This window comes from Cervus canadensis, chromosome 33 (assembly GCF_019320065.1).
Source record: "Cervus canadensis isolate Bull #8, Minnesota chromosome 33, ASM1932006v1, whole genome shotgun sequence".
Taxonomy (NCBI): Eukaryota; Metazoa; Chordata; class Mammalia; order Artiodactyla; family Cervidae; genus Cervus; species Cervus canadensis.
Genome location: NC_057418.1, coordinates 34,937,694 through 34,956,215, shown reverse-complemented (window position 1 = coordinate 34,956,215; position 18,522 = coordinate 34,937,694). Strand labels below are relative to the sequence as shown.

The 18,522-nt window shown below is 44.4% G+C and overlaps 1 protein-coding gene across 2 annotated transcripts in view; it reads left to right on the top strand.

Annotated features, from left to right (window-relative positions):
• The window catches only part of PDE10A (phosphodiesterase 10A), a 337,901-nt gene that overhangs the window by 311,946 nt on the left and 7,433 nt on the right, over window positions 1-18,522 (top strand). For both annotated transcript variants that reach the window (XM_043456798.1, XM_043456797.1), the window contains 4 exons: window positions 3,912-4,084; window positions 12,057-12,168; window positions 15,213-15,293; window positions 16,830-16,918. In XM_043456798.1, the coding sequence (XP_043312733.1) occupies window positions 3,912-4,084; window positions 12,057-12,168; window positions 15,213-15,293; window positions 16,830-16,918 (455 nt within the window). The remainder of the gene's footprint in view (window positions 1-3,911; window positions 4,085-12,056; window positions 12,169-15,212; window positions 15,294-16,829; window positions 16,919-18,522) is intronic.

Sequence of the window (18,522 nt, the reverse complement as noted above, 5' to 3'; positions counted from 1 at the left end):
CGGGGCCGTGTGCAGGCCGTGGCCGGCTGGACAGACGCGCCCGCTGGCGTCCGTGGTGGACGCCACACGGGCCCCTCTGGGCAGCGCAGCCTCCTGCGTGTCCGGCAGGGACCTTCCCCGGGGATGTCCCAGATTCTGCCTTCATTAGAGGCTGTCGGTCTGACTGCCTTTTTCCCCTGGTGACCGCCGTTTCCCCGGGCTTGTGGGTCTCAGGTCTGCCTTCCATGTATATGTCTGGACGTGTTATTCTCCTGTTTAAAAAGTGACCAGTGGGTGCCATGGCGTCAAGAATAAAGTTCCTTTCTTAACTGATTCGCAGTCCTCGATGAAGGGCCCCTGCCTGTATCTAGGACGCTTCTGTGGCCCCAGACTCTTCTTGACCCTCTGCCCTGTCCAGTTCCCACTTTCTGTGGCAGCATCTCCTTGTCTTCAAGGCTCAGCTCAGGCATCTTCTCCTCCAGCGAAGTTATTGTACGACGTCTCCACACAAGTGGGGCGCAGGTGTGTGCCCCTTCACTCGGCCCTGGGCCCCTCAGACGCCCACAGACTTCTCACACGCTCCCGGAATCTTCTGTCTGTGAGTTTAGCGCTCCTCTCCTCTGAATGGGAAGCCCTGTTCATCTCTGCCGCTGCAAAGGTCTACCACGTCTGCTGACACGGGTGGTGTGGGCAACGTGAAGACTGTGGACTCGGAGTCAGAGAGGGCAGAGCAGTGTGGGCACAGTTTGGAGACTGGAAACTGCCAACTTTTATTTAAGGGGACGCGAGTAGACATGTGTCCTCAGGACAGGGCGTGTAGGTGGCTCAGTCGTGGAGTCAAGTGGAGTGACTTCAGGTACGGAGACTAGTCTGTGTGGGCAGTGACTGAATAAGCTCTGTTCTCTTATCTAAAACGTACCTGTGTATTTTAGTGTTAGAATACTAAGTCCATTTTAATATTCATTTAATATTCCTTTATTTAATATCGATAATAATGTTCATTTTAATATTAAAAATGTATTTCATAAGATGTTAATGATTGTCTCGAATACTGAAGCTGCCCTTTTTCTGTCTTTTGCCTTCTGTGAATACCTCATGGTAGGTACCCAAAAGCCGACATTTTAGAAACCAGACCAATTAGGAATGATTATTCTCATTACTAAGAAAACTGTCTGACTGTTCCATTAACCTTAAATTGCCTAGTGCTTTTGAAACATGTTTAGGCTTTTAAAACGTCATCTTTATCCCAACATTTTGGGATCCTGTGACGTTTTCATGAGTTTTTCTAGCAGTAGCGTTTCTGTGACGCAGTCCATCTGTAGTGGGTAGAATTTACTGTTGTCTGTTGCAACTGTAGCAAAATTGTTGTACTTGTACTCAACACTGTCCCTGCTTACAACCTAAAATGTGTTAGCATGTTACAGAGGTTAGCTGAAATCCATCCGTTTCTACAGATGTGTCCTAAATAGATAGGAAGGGTCTCTGCCATCCCCTCTGCTTCTGGACACACAGGTTTGTTTGCTTGTTTCGCCTCCTCTCTGTCCCTGAAGTCCGCCTGCAGAAGTTACACTGCCAGATCCTATCGTCATCACCGTCATCGTAGGCACTCTTTCATCATTTTTGTGCTGTGCCTAGTCGCTTAGTCGTGTCCAATTCTTTGTGACTCCCTGGATTGTAGCCCGCCAGGCTCCTCTGTCCACAGGATTCTCCAGGCAAGAAGACTGGAGTGGGTTGCCATGCCCTCCTCCAGGAGATCTTTCCAACCCAGGAGTCAAACCCAGGTCTGTCCCACACTGCAGGCAGATTCTCTACCATCTCAGCCACCAGGGAAGCCCTCATCGTTTTTAGGTACTTCCAATAAACTAGAATTTTGCACTTATCAATACATTTGATTTTTGTGGACTCCGGAAAGACAGGTATTATTATTCATGTCCATTTTACAAACAAAAGTAATGTACATCAAAGAGGTTAAGTTACTTGTTCATTGTCACACAGCTTGTAAGGGGCAGAAGGATGTTAAAAACCAGAGTTGCTTGACTCCAAAATCTGTGTCTTAATTACAATGCTCTCATGTTTCCTAGTATATGGTTTGATGCAATTGGCAATTAAACATCAAAATGAATGTATATTTTTCAAGGCATCATTGTTTTGAATGCTTGATGCAATTAGTTGCATCATTGGCTTTTTTCCTTCCAAAGCCCCAGTATGCGTCAGCCTTTGCCTGTTGCTCCCACGATAGTGATTCATAATGGGGGTGGGGGGAGGGCAGGACAGCTGGGGAGTGAGGAACAGACTGGTTTTCTTTAGTCAAATAAAAATGTCATTTATGTTTCAGCAAACACTTCACTTTAGCTACATATCAAAGATTTATTTAAATTTTATCATTTTAAAGTGAAATCATGAGTTTGAAAGGGATTTATAATCTTAGACCATTCTACAGATATCATTGTCAGAACAAGAACCAATTATAAGTAACTCCATTGCTGCGTTTATCATAGGATAATTTAAATATAAATATAATACCTTAACAGTAAATAATTCAGAAAGATTCTGATCATTGAAAATAAATGGAGAACACATAGCCTTATTTCAGAGTAATAGGAAGCAGATGATGTCTTACTGAGGTATCTGATTTTGTAAAGAAATGTACTTTAATCATTTCAAGTTTGCAATGTATTTTATCAGTCAGTAAATATAGCTTAAGACAACTGGAAACAAAAGTCAGTTTATAGTACAATTATGAAAGCGGTAATTGCTCAGTCATGTCCAAGTCTTTGACCCCCCCATGGACTATACAGTCCATGGGATTCTCCAGGCTAGAATACTGGACGGGGTAGCTGTTCCCTTCTCCAGGGGATCTTCCCAACCCAGAGATCAAACCCAGGTCTCCCACACTGCAGGTGGATTCTTTACCAACTCAGTATTAGCTCAGTACAATTATGTTGGCTAATAAATCATTAAAAAAAAATTGATGAATCCAGAAGTCAAATCTCAACCTTTTTTGTTTGAACAGAAATACCACATTTTAGTCTCAATTACAAACCAAACTTAAAATTCTGAGGGAAATTATTGGAAAAAGGTTTAAGAGATTCACAGAAGAATAATTCTGAGAAAATAGAATCCAAATGACAGGTGTTTGGTCTTATTTAGGGTGATGATCTGCTGTGTCCAGGTACTGTGAGGACAAAAAGGAGGATGGCCTTACAGTTTTTGTACCTTAGGGATGTGTGTTTTATGTAAAAGTATTCTTGCCTGTAGGGAGAGTTTTTAATATGCCTATGAATTTTCCAGTAGTGGGACATTTTCTTCTATGGTATAGAATAATCAGGTTAGTATTCACTAGGCTTACAGAGATGGACAAGGGTGTAGATGATTTTTTAAGCCCATTAATTTCTACTATAATATGAAAATTACCAAAATTTTTAACTAGTTTAAAAGGAAAATTCACTTAAATATTTTGCATATTCCAATTCTTTAACTACTTATTGGAAATATCCCCAAGCTAGGTATATGTTTAAATTGCTGGGATTCTGTGGTGGGAAATGTTATGTGGTTTAAATAGTTCATTTACGTGGTAGCTTCATTATTGTATCATAAGGAGAAACCAAAATACTGATTTCATTAGTGATTTCAGACTATCCTTTTGTTCCCCCCAAATGTGTCCTGAAAGCCTTAGTCGCCCAGTCATTTCCGACTCTTTGTGACCCCATGGACTATAGCCCACCAGGCTCCTCTGTCCGTGGAATTCTCGCAGGGAAGTTTACTGGAGTGAGTTGCAATTTCCTTCTCCAGGGGATCAAACCCAGGTCTCCTGCAGGCAGATTCTAACTGTTGTTTCCCGTCACCAACTGTGTCGTGAAGTGGGAGCGGTGCCTCCTGTTGGCTCCCGGGTGTGTGTTTGTGCTCATGGGTGTGTGTTTGTGTCTCCCCAGTTGGAAGGGCACAACATCTTCTCCACTCTGAGCTCCAGCGAATACGAGCAGGTACTTGAGATCATCCGCAAAGCCATCATCGCCACAGACCTTGCTCTGTACTTCGGGAACCGGAAGCAGCTGGAGGAGATGTACCAGACCGGATCGCTGAACCTTAATAACCAATCACATAGGTAAAAAGCGTTTCTGAAAGTTCAGTAGCCCAGGCAGTGGTATTTGGAATACATGTATATTTTAAAACAAAAGTGTAATTTCAAATTTATATTTGGAAAAAAATATAAAGAGAATTTATGTGGTTTTTTTGTTTATTTTATGTGCACTTTATATTTACTTTGGATATTTCATTACTTGAGAAGATTGCTGACAGTGTATTGTGAAGATAACTAAAATATGAATTGGAATTTACACTGGTTGCATAGGAATGGGTACTATCAAAGGGAAGTCATTTTGCAAGACGCCTCTCCTCGGATTTATCACAGTCCAGCATTTGGTCATTGACCTCTCAGACTCAGAAGCAAATAGAAATGGATTCATCAGAATCCGAATCTTATTCTCCAAGCCAGTGTGACTGATGTGTAAGATTTGCATTCCGTGTTATTAATCCACAAACGTGTATTCTAGCTGCACACGTCAGAATATTGGCACTCAGCGTGGTCACAGTTTTAGGAAGCTGAGTGGCCATCCAGAGTCTGTTTGAACATGGGGTCAGAACAGAGACAATGAGGATCCTTAAATGTTCCAGTGGCATCAGGCTGAGGTGGCTTGATTCCTTGTTTTCTGAGAAGGTGTGACTTGCCTGCTGGATTCAGGAATGCGTCAGGTGTTTTCCTTGTGAGCCTGTGCACCCATCTGTCCGTTAGATCTCAGCCCATTGGCTAAAAGGCCTCTTGCCCCGGCCAGTGTGTAGGTGACTACCCCCAGCTTCTCCTTCTAGGACGTTGCTCTTGCAGGGTCCACATCTGACCAGGTCCATCTTAAGTGATGCATCTTTAGACCTGGGACCACTTGCTTATTGGTTCATTCTAGTCTGGCTGAACTTGAATCCACTCTTTATTCAGGCACTTTGTGTTCCCTACCCTGTGATCCATTAAGATACTGGTCCTAATGTTTCTTTCCACAGGAATCTACTTTTAGTTTTTAGAAACAATTTGCTCAGGGGTCCCAAACACAAAACTTTATGTTTACAAATAACTACAGACAGATGCATGATAAACTTAATCTCCTCAAGAATATGATCATCAAGCGTTTTACGGGAAACTTTGAGGAAAAGAAATGCATCTTAATTTCACAGAGTAGTCTGGACACGTTGCCGGGAGCCTCCCAGGATGGTGGGAGCGTCCCTGTCATGCAGACACCCGCTCCTCCGCCTGCAGCCCAAGGGGTGCAGAGCGATTTGCAGTCTTCATGTGTCTCTGCGTCTGGCAGATTTCACGTGTAGTTCTTGTGCCAAGACCTGTAGGAACAGGTGTTTGTTCACAGTTCTCTTTCTCATGGCAATTATAAGATTGGAGAAATACGCCCGACATTACGGCATCCTTTGGGTTGCTGAAAACTCTGTGTCTCCCTTGTCGTTAGGTTACAAAGAAGAGCCGTGTAAGTAGGATCAAGTTTCTTGCATGTGTTTTTAGCAAAATGATTATGATAATGATAGCATTATTATAAAATAGAAACTTTTAAAAATCTCATTGCAAATGGTATTATACTTGGTGTGTCATGCATATATACGTGTTAGTGGTGTATACTGTATAGTGATGATGATTGAATAATTTTGGGGCGATTAGTAATTTTAAAGGTAATGCATATTGGCTTTAACAGTTTAAAAAATGCAGCCATATACTAGTAAAGCAATAATAGAGTCTTCCGTCAGTGTGTCGGTGGGGGAGGCCTTCGTTCCCGGACCCCTGCAGATACCAGAACACTGCTGCTCCAGCCCCTCACGTAGCATGGCCCCGTGGAATTGGTGCCATTACTGCCCCGTCTGCACCGCATGGCTGAGAAGCCCGAGGGTCCCCGCTTCTGTTCTGTGCTCCAGGACTAGTAGCATGCTGGGTGTGGTATCATCCCATGCATCCCCCTGTGTTTATTCACAGCTGTGTGTTTGTGCATGAACCTATACTTTTAAACAAAAACATGATCACAGAGTTTCTCAGTATCTGGGGTTGGCTCATTAAACCTTCCTCCTATTAATCAAATATTTCTAGCATTTTGCACTATTATTAATTCTGTGATCAATTCTCTCATCTACTGTCCTTTAAAAATATATATCATATCGCATATGGTGTTAGAAAATTAGACACGTGTTAAATTTTCTAAAAGAACTGTAGAAATTCACACTTTTTCTAACATAAGGTAAAAACCGTCTCTCTTTAAATACGCCATTCTCTGATAGATGCCTGCATTCAAGATCTTTTCGTGTTTGTTGACTGTTGTTCCTACTTCTATTTGTTCACAATTTGTGTATTTTCTTTGTTGGATTCTTTACATTTTTTCACAAATCAGTTCACATTCTAATTTTTGTTAAGGATATTAAGATTTTCTCTGTCATATGTTACATTTTCTTTCAAGTGTCTTTCAAAATTTTTATTCATATTTTAACTGCAAAGAAATTAAATTTCTTGAGTCCAAATCTGTCATTTGTTTTTGTCAAATCTAGCTTCCTGTCTTGCTTACGAAGGCCTCCTCTATCCTCAAAGGAGTGTAAATTATACTTAAATCTTTCTTTGCATATTTTTGTAATTAGATCTTAATGCCCCAGTCCATGGGATTGCTGAGTTGGACATAACTGAGCGACTTCACTTTCACTTTGCACTTTCATGCATTGGAGAAGGAAATGGCAACCCACTCCAGTGGTCTTGCCTGGAGAATCCCAGGGACGGGGGAGCCTGGTGGGCTGCCGTCTATGGGGTCACGCAGAGTCGGACACGACTGAAGCGACTTAGCAGCAGCAGCAGCTTCTGGAAGTACATTTTTATGAACATAACTTTATTTCTTCCTGATGGGCTGAATCAATAGCATTCAATTAACAATCTGTTTTTTTCCATTGAATTGAAGTTTTCATATAGACTAGAATACTTCTTTTGACTCCTTAAGCCATTTAAACGTTAATTATCTAATCCTCAATTGTGGTCATACTATTTTGACTATTGTAACTATGTTAAAGTTTATCATACATACCTGGCAAGATAATTTTCATCTTTCATTTGCTTTCCAAAAATTTCATGGAAATTTAATACTTAATAAATGTAGTTTTATATTTTTATAAGAAAAACTTCAAACTTAGGAAAGGTAGAAATTATGCTGAAATATATACTAATATCCACATTCAAGAATTATTAACATTTTAAAATATTTTTTGCCTATTTTTCACTGTGCCACTTCCGTATAAATTACACACATAATGACCCTTTATCCTCTTCGTAGTGAATTCAGTTCAGTTCAGTTCAGTAGCTCAGTCGTGTCCAACTCTACGCGACCCTGTGGTTTCGTGGGGTTCTCAAGGCAGGAATACTGAAGTGGCTTGCCATTCCCTTGTCCAGTGGACCATGTTTGGTCAGAACTCTCCGCCGTGACCTGTCCATCGCGGGTGACCCTGCACGGCATGGCTCATGGCTTCATTGAGTGAGACAAGGCTGTGGCCCGTGTGGTCAGAGGCGTTAGTCTCCTGTGATTGTGGCCACTTATTGGCATGTAACATTTTTTTCCAGCCCTTTACTGTCACACTGGCTGCATCTTTGTGTTTAGAGTGTGTCTTGTCATCAGCAGGAGTTGAGACTTTCAATCGCTTCTTCCTTTAGGACTCTCAGTTCCTTGGGTTTTAAAAAAAGTTAAAATTGTTGGCATGTAGTTGGTTTAAAATGTGTTAGCTTCTGCTGTACTGTTGGTGGAAATGTAAATCACTACAACCATGATAGACAGCAGTATAGTTTCCTTAAAATTGGAGTAGGAAATGGCAACCCACTCCAGTATTCTTGCCTGGAAGATTCCTTGGACAGAGGCGTCTGGCGGCTGCAGTCCGTGGGATCACAGAGAGTCGGACATGACTGAACCCTCAGGCACCGCCTCAAACGTTCCTCCTGCTTTCTTTGTCTCCACTTGTAGTTCAGTTGCTCAGTCGTGTCCAACCCCATGGGCTGCAGCACGCCAGGCTTCCCTGTCCTTCACCTTCTCCCCGAGCTTGCTCAAGCTCATGTCCATCAAGTTGGTGATGCCATCCAACCGTCTCATCCTTTGTCATCCCCTTCTGCTCCCGCCTTCAGTCTTCCCAGCATCAGGGTCTTTTCCAATAAGTTGGCTCTTCCCATCAGGTGGCCAAAGTGTTGGAGCTTCAGCTTCAGCATCCGTCCTTCCGGTGAACATTCAGGTTGATGTCCTCTAGGATGGGCTGGTTGGATCTCTGCAGTCCAGGGGCCTCTGCTGTCCCCTCAATTCAGACTGCTCTGCTGGCACCTCTGGACGGCCGGTGTTTCCCCACAGGACTTCTCAGCAGCCTGCCGCCCCTCACAGTTCTTCAGTCCGCCCTCCCCTGAGCACACCCGAGGGATCTCTTTAAAAGCGTGGCGTGTTGCTCTTGTACCCGCAGCCTCCAGTTGCTTGCCATCAGACTGTTCCCGTCTGTCTCCAGACTCAGCAACAAGCCGCCCACGCCCCACCTCACTGCTGCGTTTCTGCCAGACTGGCTTTCCTGCTGCTCCGCAAACACTCGGCACTTATTCCTGAGTTAGGACTTGCACACTGTCGTCTCCACTGGATTCTCTCCCTCATCTGCATATGTGTGCCTCCTTCAAAGTATTTTTCTATAGACTCATTGAATGAAAATTTTCTCCTTACTTCCTACTTTCCCCCGCTAGAAGATTACTCCTACAAGTTCAGTTCAGTTCAGTTCAGTCACTCAGTCGTGTCCGACTCTTTGCAACCCCATGAACCGCAGCATGCCAGGCCTCCCTGTCCATCACCAACTCCCAGAGTTTACCCAAACCCATGTCTATTTAGTCGGTGATGCCATCCAACCATCTCATCCTCTGTTGTCCCCTTCTCCTCCTGCCTTCAGTCTTTCCCAACATCAGGGTCTTTTCAAATGAGTCAGCGCTTTGCATCAGGTGGCCAAAATATTGGAGTTTCAGCTTCAACATCAGTCCTTCCAATGAATACCCAGTACTGATTTCCTTTAGGATGGACTGGTTGGATCTCCTTGCAGTCCAAGGGACTCTCGAGAGTCTTCTCCAACACCACAGTTCAAAAGCATCAATTCTTCTGAGCAGGGCTTATTTTACTCATTTCTAGAACCGTGTCTGACACATACAGGCCTTCAGAACTTTTTGGAATAAATGAATGTAATGAACCACCCCCCGCCCCGAAGTTACCCTCCTGAGGACCATCAGCAGTAGAGGCATCATGCACCAGGCTCTCATTGCAGTGTTCTCAGTGAGGAGGATAGGCAAGGTCATGCCAAGAGCACAGTTGGCATAAATTCCATCCCTTTCAGAGCTGGCTATCAGAATGCAGTATCAATTAGGTCTCCATGCCGCAGTCCATGGGGTCACAAAGAGTCAGACATGACTGAGCGACTGAAGTGACTGAGTCACAAGTTAGGTCTATATTCCATTCATAGAAAGAAATGACACAGTTCCAATTCAGGTTAATATTTCCAGGAAACCATGACTATCCAACTAATTTGTCATTAACAGTAAAAAAAAAAAAAAAAAGTAATTTTGTAAAGGCATTTAATACATATCTTATCTGTCTTATTTTTATTTGTTTGCTTAACAGTAAAATATGGTAAATTGTTTTTTTCTAAGTAATTTTGACAGTGAAATCTAAATGATAAGTAAGTTATTATCCTTTCAACCCTGATAGTAAGGATGCTGCCTATGGAGTCATATCCAGGGAGAGGATTGGTTCACACGCTTTCTAATGCCCATTTATGTTAACATATTTTCCTTAAATCTATGAGATAAGAAATCTTTCTTGAGATATAGCTTATTGCAATATTTATCCAAAAGAAATAAACACTGATTCTTTTGTGTGAATGTAGATTGAATGAGACTGGATTATTTTAGTCTCATGAAATAATTATTTGTTAACAAAATAATAGTACTTTTCATATCCTGTTCCTGTTTACATGAATTGGCCTGCTAAGCAAACAGAAAATACACTCGCTGCTTTAGAGCCCAAATCCAGAAATAAATATTCTTCCTTTAAACCGCAAAGTGCTTAGGAAACTACCTCAGCAAGAAAACGTGGGCTTTCCGATCATTTTAGGGGATTTATATCTTCACGTGGCATCTGTCTTGGGGTCACAGGATGGGCACACGTTTTAAGTCTCAAGGGCGTTTTTAGAGTTATCTAGGCCACCTGTTAGACACACGATGCCCACGCGTCCTTGTGAAACGTAAGGATGAGGAAGAGATGACTGACGCTGTGCACGGTCGCACAGTCGTGTCCGACTGTTTGCAACCCTCTGGACTGTAGCCCGCACAGGCTTCGCTGTCCGTGGGATTCCCAGGCAAGAATACTGGAGTGGGCTGCCATTTCCTTCCCCAGAGATCTTCCCGACCCAGGATCGAACCCGGGTCTCTTGTGGCTCCTGCACCGGCCGGTGGGTTCGTTCCCACTGAGCCAGCTGGCTGATGGGCTGAAAGAAATTGGCTGATGGGAAGTATTAACACAAGACCTCACGAGTGATCGGCACCAAAGACATGGACAATAGACAAAGCAGGGGCTCCCGGCCATCCAGGAATCTTTGCTTGAGGGAGCACCGCTACGTCAGAAGCTGCAGCCAAGCCTCTTGCTCTGCTGCGAGCCCTGGGGACAGGCTCAGGCCCCCGGCAGCCCGTGCCCACAGGTGGGGTCTGTCTGCGCCCCCCAGGAAGCTCGGCGTCCTGGAGCAGCAGCGGAGTCCTCAGGCTCTGGAGTTTAGGTGGGAGGGGCAATGGCGACATCTTCTCGCTTGTTACTGGGTTTTGTCTTTCTTGATAGTTTGCCTTCTATCATTATGTAATTTGCTTTGTAAAAGTTTAACTCAGTATATTAAAAGCTCTCAATAGCTAGCGTTTAGTGCCATGCTTAAGTGTAGACTTCATTTAGGGTGACCCCATGTCATTAGTGGAGAAGGCAATGGCACCCCACTCCAGTACTCTTGCCTGGAAAATCCCACGGACGGAGGAGCCTGGTAGGCTACAGTCCATGGGGTCGGGAAGAGTCGGACACAACTGAGCAACTTCACTTCTCACTTTCATGCACTGGAGAAGGAAATGGCAACCCACTCCAGTGTTCTTGCCTGGAGAATCCCAGGGAAGGGGGAGCCTGGTGGGCTGCCGTCTATGGGGTCGCACAGAGTCGGACACGACTGAAAGCGACTTAGCAGCGGCAGCATGTCATTAGACCGAATCCATTAAAACTATATAGGGGATGTGTCTGTTTGAATACCTATAGGCAATTTTTATTTGTCCTCTAAAGGAAAGACTGAATAAAACATATTTAGGGGAAAAAAAAAATAAGACCTAGGACACATAGTGGTGAGTGCAAAGCAATTGAGGAAAAAACCTTTCTGTGAGGATGTTAGAGTTTGTGCAGTGGTCAGCGACCCTGCCCTTCTCTGTGGGTGAGGCGGTGAGAGAGCTGTCTGGAAATCTGAGTCCTCTGGCCGGTCCTGGACTGTTCACACCTCAAGGACTCATTTCACTCATTTGTATCTCACATTCTCCTTCTATAAAGTGAAAGGATTGGATAGTGTCCCCCCCGCCCCCCGCCAAGGTTTCTTTCCACTCTGAAGTTTCACAATTCCATGAAGTTCAAAATCTGGTTCCTGGCAGTCAGGGACAGCAGGGGTTTAGAAGGTGTCGGGGCCCGGCCGGCACGACGTCGTATTTCAGCAGAAAGCCGCGGGAAGCAGGAGCAGGGTACGCGGCCTTCGTGGAGCTAGGCGAGCCGTGACGGGTGTGCTCACGGTTAAAGCGCCGCCGCCCTTGATTGTGTCCCTTCTCTCCTCTCAGTTGCACCTGCTCTGAAATGCTCTCTTTCCTCCCCGCCACACGCAGCAGCGCCAGCCTGAGGCCGCGCTCGGCCCTGAAACTGCCGAAGTCTTCCCAGCTGTCCTCATGCCCGTGCAAACGCCGCGGTGACCAGTCTTGTCTCGTTGTGTTCTAGAGACCGTGTCATCGGTTTGATGATGACCGCCTGTGATCTTTGTTCTGTGACAAAGCTGTGGCCAGTGACGAGACTGACGGCCAACGACATATACGCAGAGTTCTGGGCGGAGGTACGTCCTGGGGTTTCGTATGAGCGCAGACGATGGCAAGAAATGAGGAAAAATTGAGGGGATGTTAAATACAGGGATAATGTAGTAACAGTATCTTAGCTGCTCATGCTGCTAGTAGTTCCTTAGAAAGCACTATTGTTTAGCATTCACACAGGTATAAAGTCAGAGCGTCCGACTTGGATATGTGTATAAATTCCCTGATTTCCACTGAAACAGTTCAGGAACCGATTCCCTGAACAGCCATGCAGCAATTTTCTTTATTTAATAGCCAGTCTTTTGTCATGCATTCAATAAATATCGATGGTCATCCCTTTTATGGCCACGAGAGAAAGTATTAAGAGGGACCTACAACATCACAGGCTGTATTTGCCTGCAGCTGAAAATTTGAGAGACTAATGATGTACCATAGAAACCTGAGATTAAATTGTGAATATGCCAAACAGTCAGTTAAGCTGCAAATTATGAGCTCCACAGGAATTAATTCATGAATTCATGAATTCCCGACATATGAAACGACCATGTAAATTGCTTTCATGAATACCTTTTCTTGACTGAATTATCTAAATTATCAGAAATGTGTGTTTGCTCCTCAATTTGCTCTCTTAGTTGGTCATGAATAAGTAGAATATAATTCTCTTGTTCAAATGAATCCACAGATACTTAGATCCCTGCATATTAAAAATAAGTTTATAAAAAAACTATAAAATGTTTGTGCACCTCATTTGGGTAGAAGAAGTCAAAGTAAATTTGGAGCACAAAGGGTTTGGTAATACCATAAATCTCATACCTTAAATCTCAGCCAAATAGAAGAACAGATATAAAAAGTAAAAAAAAAACAACAACAGTAAACCGTTCAGGTAATGATGAATAGAAATGGTCTATGATGTTGGTTTTGTCTCATAATAGTAACACCAAAGAAGTTTGTATTGGGTGAGGACCACAGGCCTTGGGCTGATCATACTAAAGATATCATTTCTATACGAGCTTCCCTGGAATACCCCATTCCCTTCCAGTGTGTAGCTCAGCTGTGCGCATTGTATGTGCATCCTCTTGAACATTTTTTGTTTTTTTCTTTATTTTATTGTGTGTGTGTCAAAATCTAGCTACTCTCAGACTCGAGAAGATTGTTTTCAAATGTACATGTCTGAGCTGTGATATTTGACTTTGCTATCACAGTCAGCTTCATTTTCATGTATGTTTAAACTAGTAACATAGTTAATGCTATAAATACCACGTAAGAAAGCCTGTCTGAAGCTTGCTTACCGTTTTGCAGACACTTTTATTTGTTTAACAGTGATATACTTCCTACCTTAACAACTGTATTTGTATTCTAAAACATGAAGCAAAAGGGGGCAAACGTGTAGATTTTTTTCCCTTTCTGTTCCTCGTTGGTTAAGTGGTGCAGTGGTGAAGCGCGGCATTGGTTAAACGGTCCACAGAGATTGACTGAGCTCCCAGTGGGCTCACAGATGCCATCTGCAAGGACCTCACCGTCCCAGAGAGGAAGCAGAGCTGTCGTCCCCAAGTCTTGCCGTGGCTTCGTAGATGTTCATGAAGTCCACGCTGCCCTCCTCCCCACCCCACCCTCTCCGCTCCGTCAGACCCTCGCAGGCTCTCACCAGGATCACCGCAGCATGTAGCTGGACTCCTCGCCTGTCTTCTGGAATCAGTAGCTAAGGGTGTGGACACTTTGGTGTCACGCTGTCCGAGATGCACATCCCGCCTTAGCACCGAGACCGGCAACTCGGGCCAGCTTTCTGACCCGTCTCAGCCTCGGCTGCTGCCCTTGCTGCTTCGGGGCAAGTTGAGTTCTGTTTCCCTCCAACCGCCTGTCCCTCCTCGCTGTGGTAAAGACAGAAACCGCGAGCTTTATGCGTCAGGCTCACGGCCCCTCTGCTGCTGGGTCCCTGACTGTGCTGTGCGGTTTCATCCGCCTGGGGACCCCCGCCCTGCACCCCGCAGCCCCCCGCCCGCAGCCCTGACTCCCCAGACCACACGCACACACGGGCCATCTGCCGCTCGGGTGTTCTCCTGTCGGCATCAGCGCTCGTTTCTAGGTGCCTGTTCGAATCACTGCTTATTTAAAATCTTTTTATGTGTTGGGGCTTGTGAAATCCTTGAGGGGGCCTGGTTATCTTCATTCACCTAGGGCAGAAAAGAAGAAAGTGTGGGAACTACCGCAGTTCATTTTATTTAAACCAGTAACTTCAGAGCAGACTTTATGAAGCCAAGGCAGTGTCTTAGCCCTGTGCTCAGGCATCCTTCACGAGGATTGTAGTCATTAGTCCCATGACCCTGTCTTAGCAAATTCAGGATGCTTTCTGCTTCAGATTTCTGAAAACAAGCATAATAAAATAATAAAAAATAATAATAATTAAGAAATGTGAAGGAATTAGTCTTTAACCTTGAAAAATAAATAAAAGGAGTAAGATAATTTTTAAATCTGTAAAATGGGTATAATAATATCTAACTCATAGTATTTCATGAAGAGTAAGTGACATAATATTTACAGTGGCCCGGCCCAGAGGCTCTGATATTATATGTCTTTGGTAAGCATCTATAATTTTAATCTTTATGCTTATCTCTAGCCAGTTATATTGTGTCTCTACTGACATGTTTTAGCAGACTGCTCTTTATTCTTGATGTGTCAATATTCCTCTTTAAAGTCTAGCTTCATGTGTCTCGGTGCGTGTGAAAAATCATCTGAAAAAGTGAGACAAAGGCCTTGAGCTTGTTTCACCTTTGTTCTTGTGTTTCTCCTCACACACATGTGTCCTTCCATTATAACTTTCACTAACTTCTACAAAATGAAATGAAAGAGATGGCTAGGTTTCTGGTAATTCAGGACAGGAGAGGAACATGAGGATAAAAACCTACAACAGGACATTGCATTTTTATTATTCTGACATCTGTGTGGGTCGTTAGCCAGAAATATCATTCGTTCTGAAGAAAATGAATGCATAAAGGGAATACCACATTAATGCCGACATTTTACAGCAGTGCTTGAAATTGAGAGAGCCTGGTTTCCCCCCCGTTCCCCTCAGGGCGATGAAATGAAGAAGCTGGGGATACAGCCCATTCCCATGATGGACAGAGACAAGAAGGACGAGGTTCCGCAAGGCCAGGTATGGGCTGTGTGGTCCAGCGGTCGTTCACGGTGGCGGTGACAGAGGCTGGGAGTAGGAGGCACAGGCCGTCTGACGGGAGCTGGGACCTGCTGAAGTCGTCTCTGTTCAGATGCCCCTTGATTGGGAAATCCAGCTAGACTTAAAGACTTCATAACTAGCCTTGTCATCGCCTCTTTCTACAGATAAAATTGCAGTGAATCACAGGCTTTCTTTTCTTACTTGAAATAGAGGGGATGGATGAAGTTGAAGTGTTAATATTTTTTAGCAAGCAAAAAAATATTTTGTCATCGAATGTACAAAGATATTTTTTGGAGAATAACATAGATTTTGGTTAGGTTCACGTTTCCTAACAAATAATGCATGCTGTTTTACTACATTTTGAGTTTTGTCTTACGGTAAACTGGCGCTCATTATTCTCTTTGCAGGTCTTACAGCATATTTTGCGTTAATTTTTGATGCTTTGAGAGCTCTAGTACCTTCTTAGTTTTGCACAAATGCGTGTGTGGTGTGATATATTCCTTTGATGACGGTCTTTTTAAAGTATCAATCTTCTAACGTCACGATAAGGATGTTGATTACGCCTCTTGGCAGGCCCCAGCCCAGCAGGGGGCGGTGTGATTTTCTCACCCTTGTCCCTAAGGGCAGTTTTCTCAAATCCGTAGCCAGCTCCTCCACAGGAGGCTCACTTCCCTTCCCCGTCTGGCTCGCACTGACACGCGTGCCTTGCATGTTGCTTGTGTATTTTGCAGTTTAGCTCTGTTTTGACATTGTTTGGGGATCCTTTCCATATTTGTAATCACAGTGTTTTACTTTTCATGTCACATTGGAAGCGTCCCATCCCACGCTGAGAGAATATATTTACCTACATTTTCTTCAGCTTCTTTTTCATTGCATCATTTTATATTTGATGTGTTCAATTTTGGGAATTCATCTTGTAATGTAGTTAAGGAAGCTGAGGGTATTAGCTTTTCCTTGTAGGCAGTTGAGCAGTGATCCCAATGGGAATCTTGATAAGAGAACTGAAAATGCCATCAGAAAGTGGACTTTGTTCTCGCACGATTCCATTAAGAGCAGTATGGGGGTTTTTTTTGCCAAAATTCCAGATCTGTTTATAGTATTAGTGAATTGTAAATAAGCTATTTCTGCGATCAGCTAGTATTTTACCAAATATATTGCTTCTGATTTGTGATTATTGTGAAATTATACTTTGCCATATAATAAAAGACTCCTAAGAATAGGTCATGAACTACAACCGATCTATAATAAGAATCGCACTGAATACTGTACTTGGGTTTTAGAGTAACTTCTTTTTATGATTTAAATTTTTTATGTTTTAGATCGTGAGTGTATTTTAATGAATTTTAAACAGTAATCTGCAGGAGTGTTCACTGAGGCAGATGTTGCTTAGCAAAACCAGAGTGCTTAGATGTTCAGGTAGGCTTGAGAAGTAGAAAACTGACCTGATGAACCCAGTGCTGCTAGAATTGCTAACGTGCGGTCTTGTTTCTTACCTGCGTTTCTGTGCTGGGCCAGCTGGGGTTCTACAACGCCGTGGCCATTCCCTGCTACACCACCCTCACCCAGATCTTCCCCGCCACGGAGCCGCTCCTGAAGGCGTGCAGGTACGTGCAGCCGCTTCACCTCGATGCGTTTCCTTCAAAAATAAGGTCTGTGCAGCAGTTGTTTGCTCCATCTAGGCATAGATGTCTTCACTGCAGTTTACAGTCACGGGGCTGTGTTTGCCTATGTGACAAGTGTAAGTCAAGAGTATTTATTTCCAAAGTTGTTCATTCACCAAAAAGGAGCAGGATGTGTTGTTTTTATGACTCACAGACCCCTGGCTGATGCTGCTCTTAAAAAGACAACAATGTCGTTTCTAGGCTGCTGGTTTGGAAAGGGACTCGGTTTAAATCACACGGTTTACTGTCTGAAGGGTAGAGACGGAATCTTGAACGCGATCTTGTTTAAGTTTCATTTTCTTCCCGAAAGAAAGGCAGGCCTCCAGCTGACCCATTCTAGTTCAGATTTCTCTGGGTGCTCTCATTATCTTTTTTAAGGGCTAAACTCAGCTCAGAACGTTGGGAATTTTCTAAGATTTCATTTTACTTGGAAAGGATATCCCCCGTGGGGAGGGTGAAAGGCAATGAGCAGACATCCGTGTGTTGGTTTTCTGCAGAAGAATGGGTGTGGGGACTGTGTCTGTAACCTCTCGGCCAGAACCGCACTGGGGGCTGGAGTGGGCCCACCACCGAGGGGCAAGCAGGCCTGTGGCTGGGAGGTCGCAGACACAATCAGAGGCTTGAGGGCTCTCCTGTCCTGTGCTGTTGAAACTCATGAACTGCTATTTTTTTAAGGAAAACAAAACTAACATGCAAGAAGATTAAAAAAAGATCCTGCTTTCTCCTATTTAAATGATCCTCTTTCTTCTGTGCTCCTGTTCCCATGGACAGAAGATCCCAGCATGTTCAGTTGAGCCAAGGAAACAGCAAAGTTAGCATGTGTCTTTTTTTCCAATATGTCAAGAAGTCTCTTTAGGTTTGGGGGAAATGACCCCTGATGATATGGTACAGAAGCTAAACGTTACATTTTTCAGGTTATATTTTAGGGGTTTCTCTGTACACAAAGGTATGTTAGCATTCTGTGCTTGCCAACAGTAAGGTTCCCTTCTGATTTTGACTTCCTGTCAAGGCGGTGATGTGGATGGGGTCTCTGCCGGGGTTGGACGGGGCGGGCGAGGGGTGGTCAGGCAGCGGGAGTGCTCCACCGTCGAAGGAGACCAAGATGCCGTCACGTTTGAGCTGCAGATCCTGAGAGAGACTGGGAGGCGGGGGAGCCGAGGGTGCATTTAAGACCAGAGGCCAGGGGAGCACAAATCAACCACCTAACAAGGAAGTTCCGAAGGTCCGTAGCAGGTGTGACTTGCGGTGACTTTTGAATACCCGACGTGGCGTTCAGCATACGGTCTGTGGTGGCCGGGACGGAACTGCACAGGGGCACACACTTCCACCCCGCGGAGTGCGAAGGCCTGGCTGGGGGGTCGTCATGGATGTCCCCCTTCCTTTCCCTCCACCCGAGTGTGACCTCATGGCCCAGACCCCTCTCCCAGTGAATCCTGACTGAGTCAGGAATCCTGAGCGCGGGCTGCCTGTTCGCCTCCGCAGCCCGAAGCTGGTGGGACGGGGACTCCGGCTGCAGCGGGTGAGGCTCCTCTGAGGACCCCGAGCTG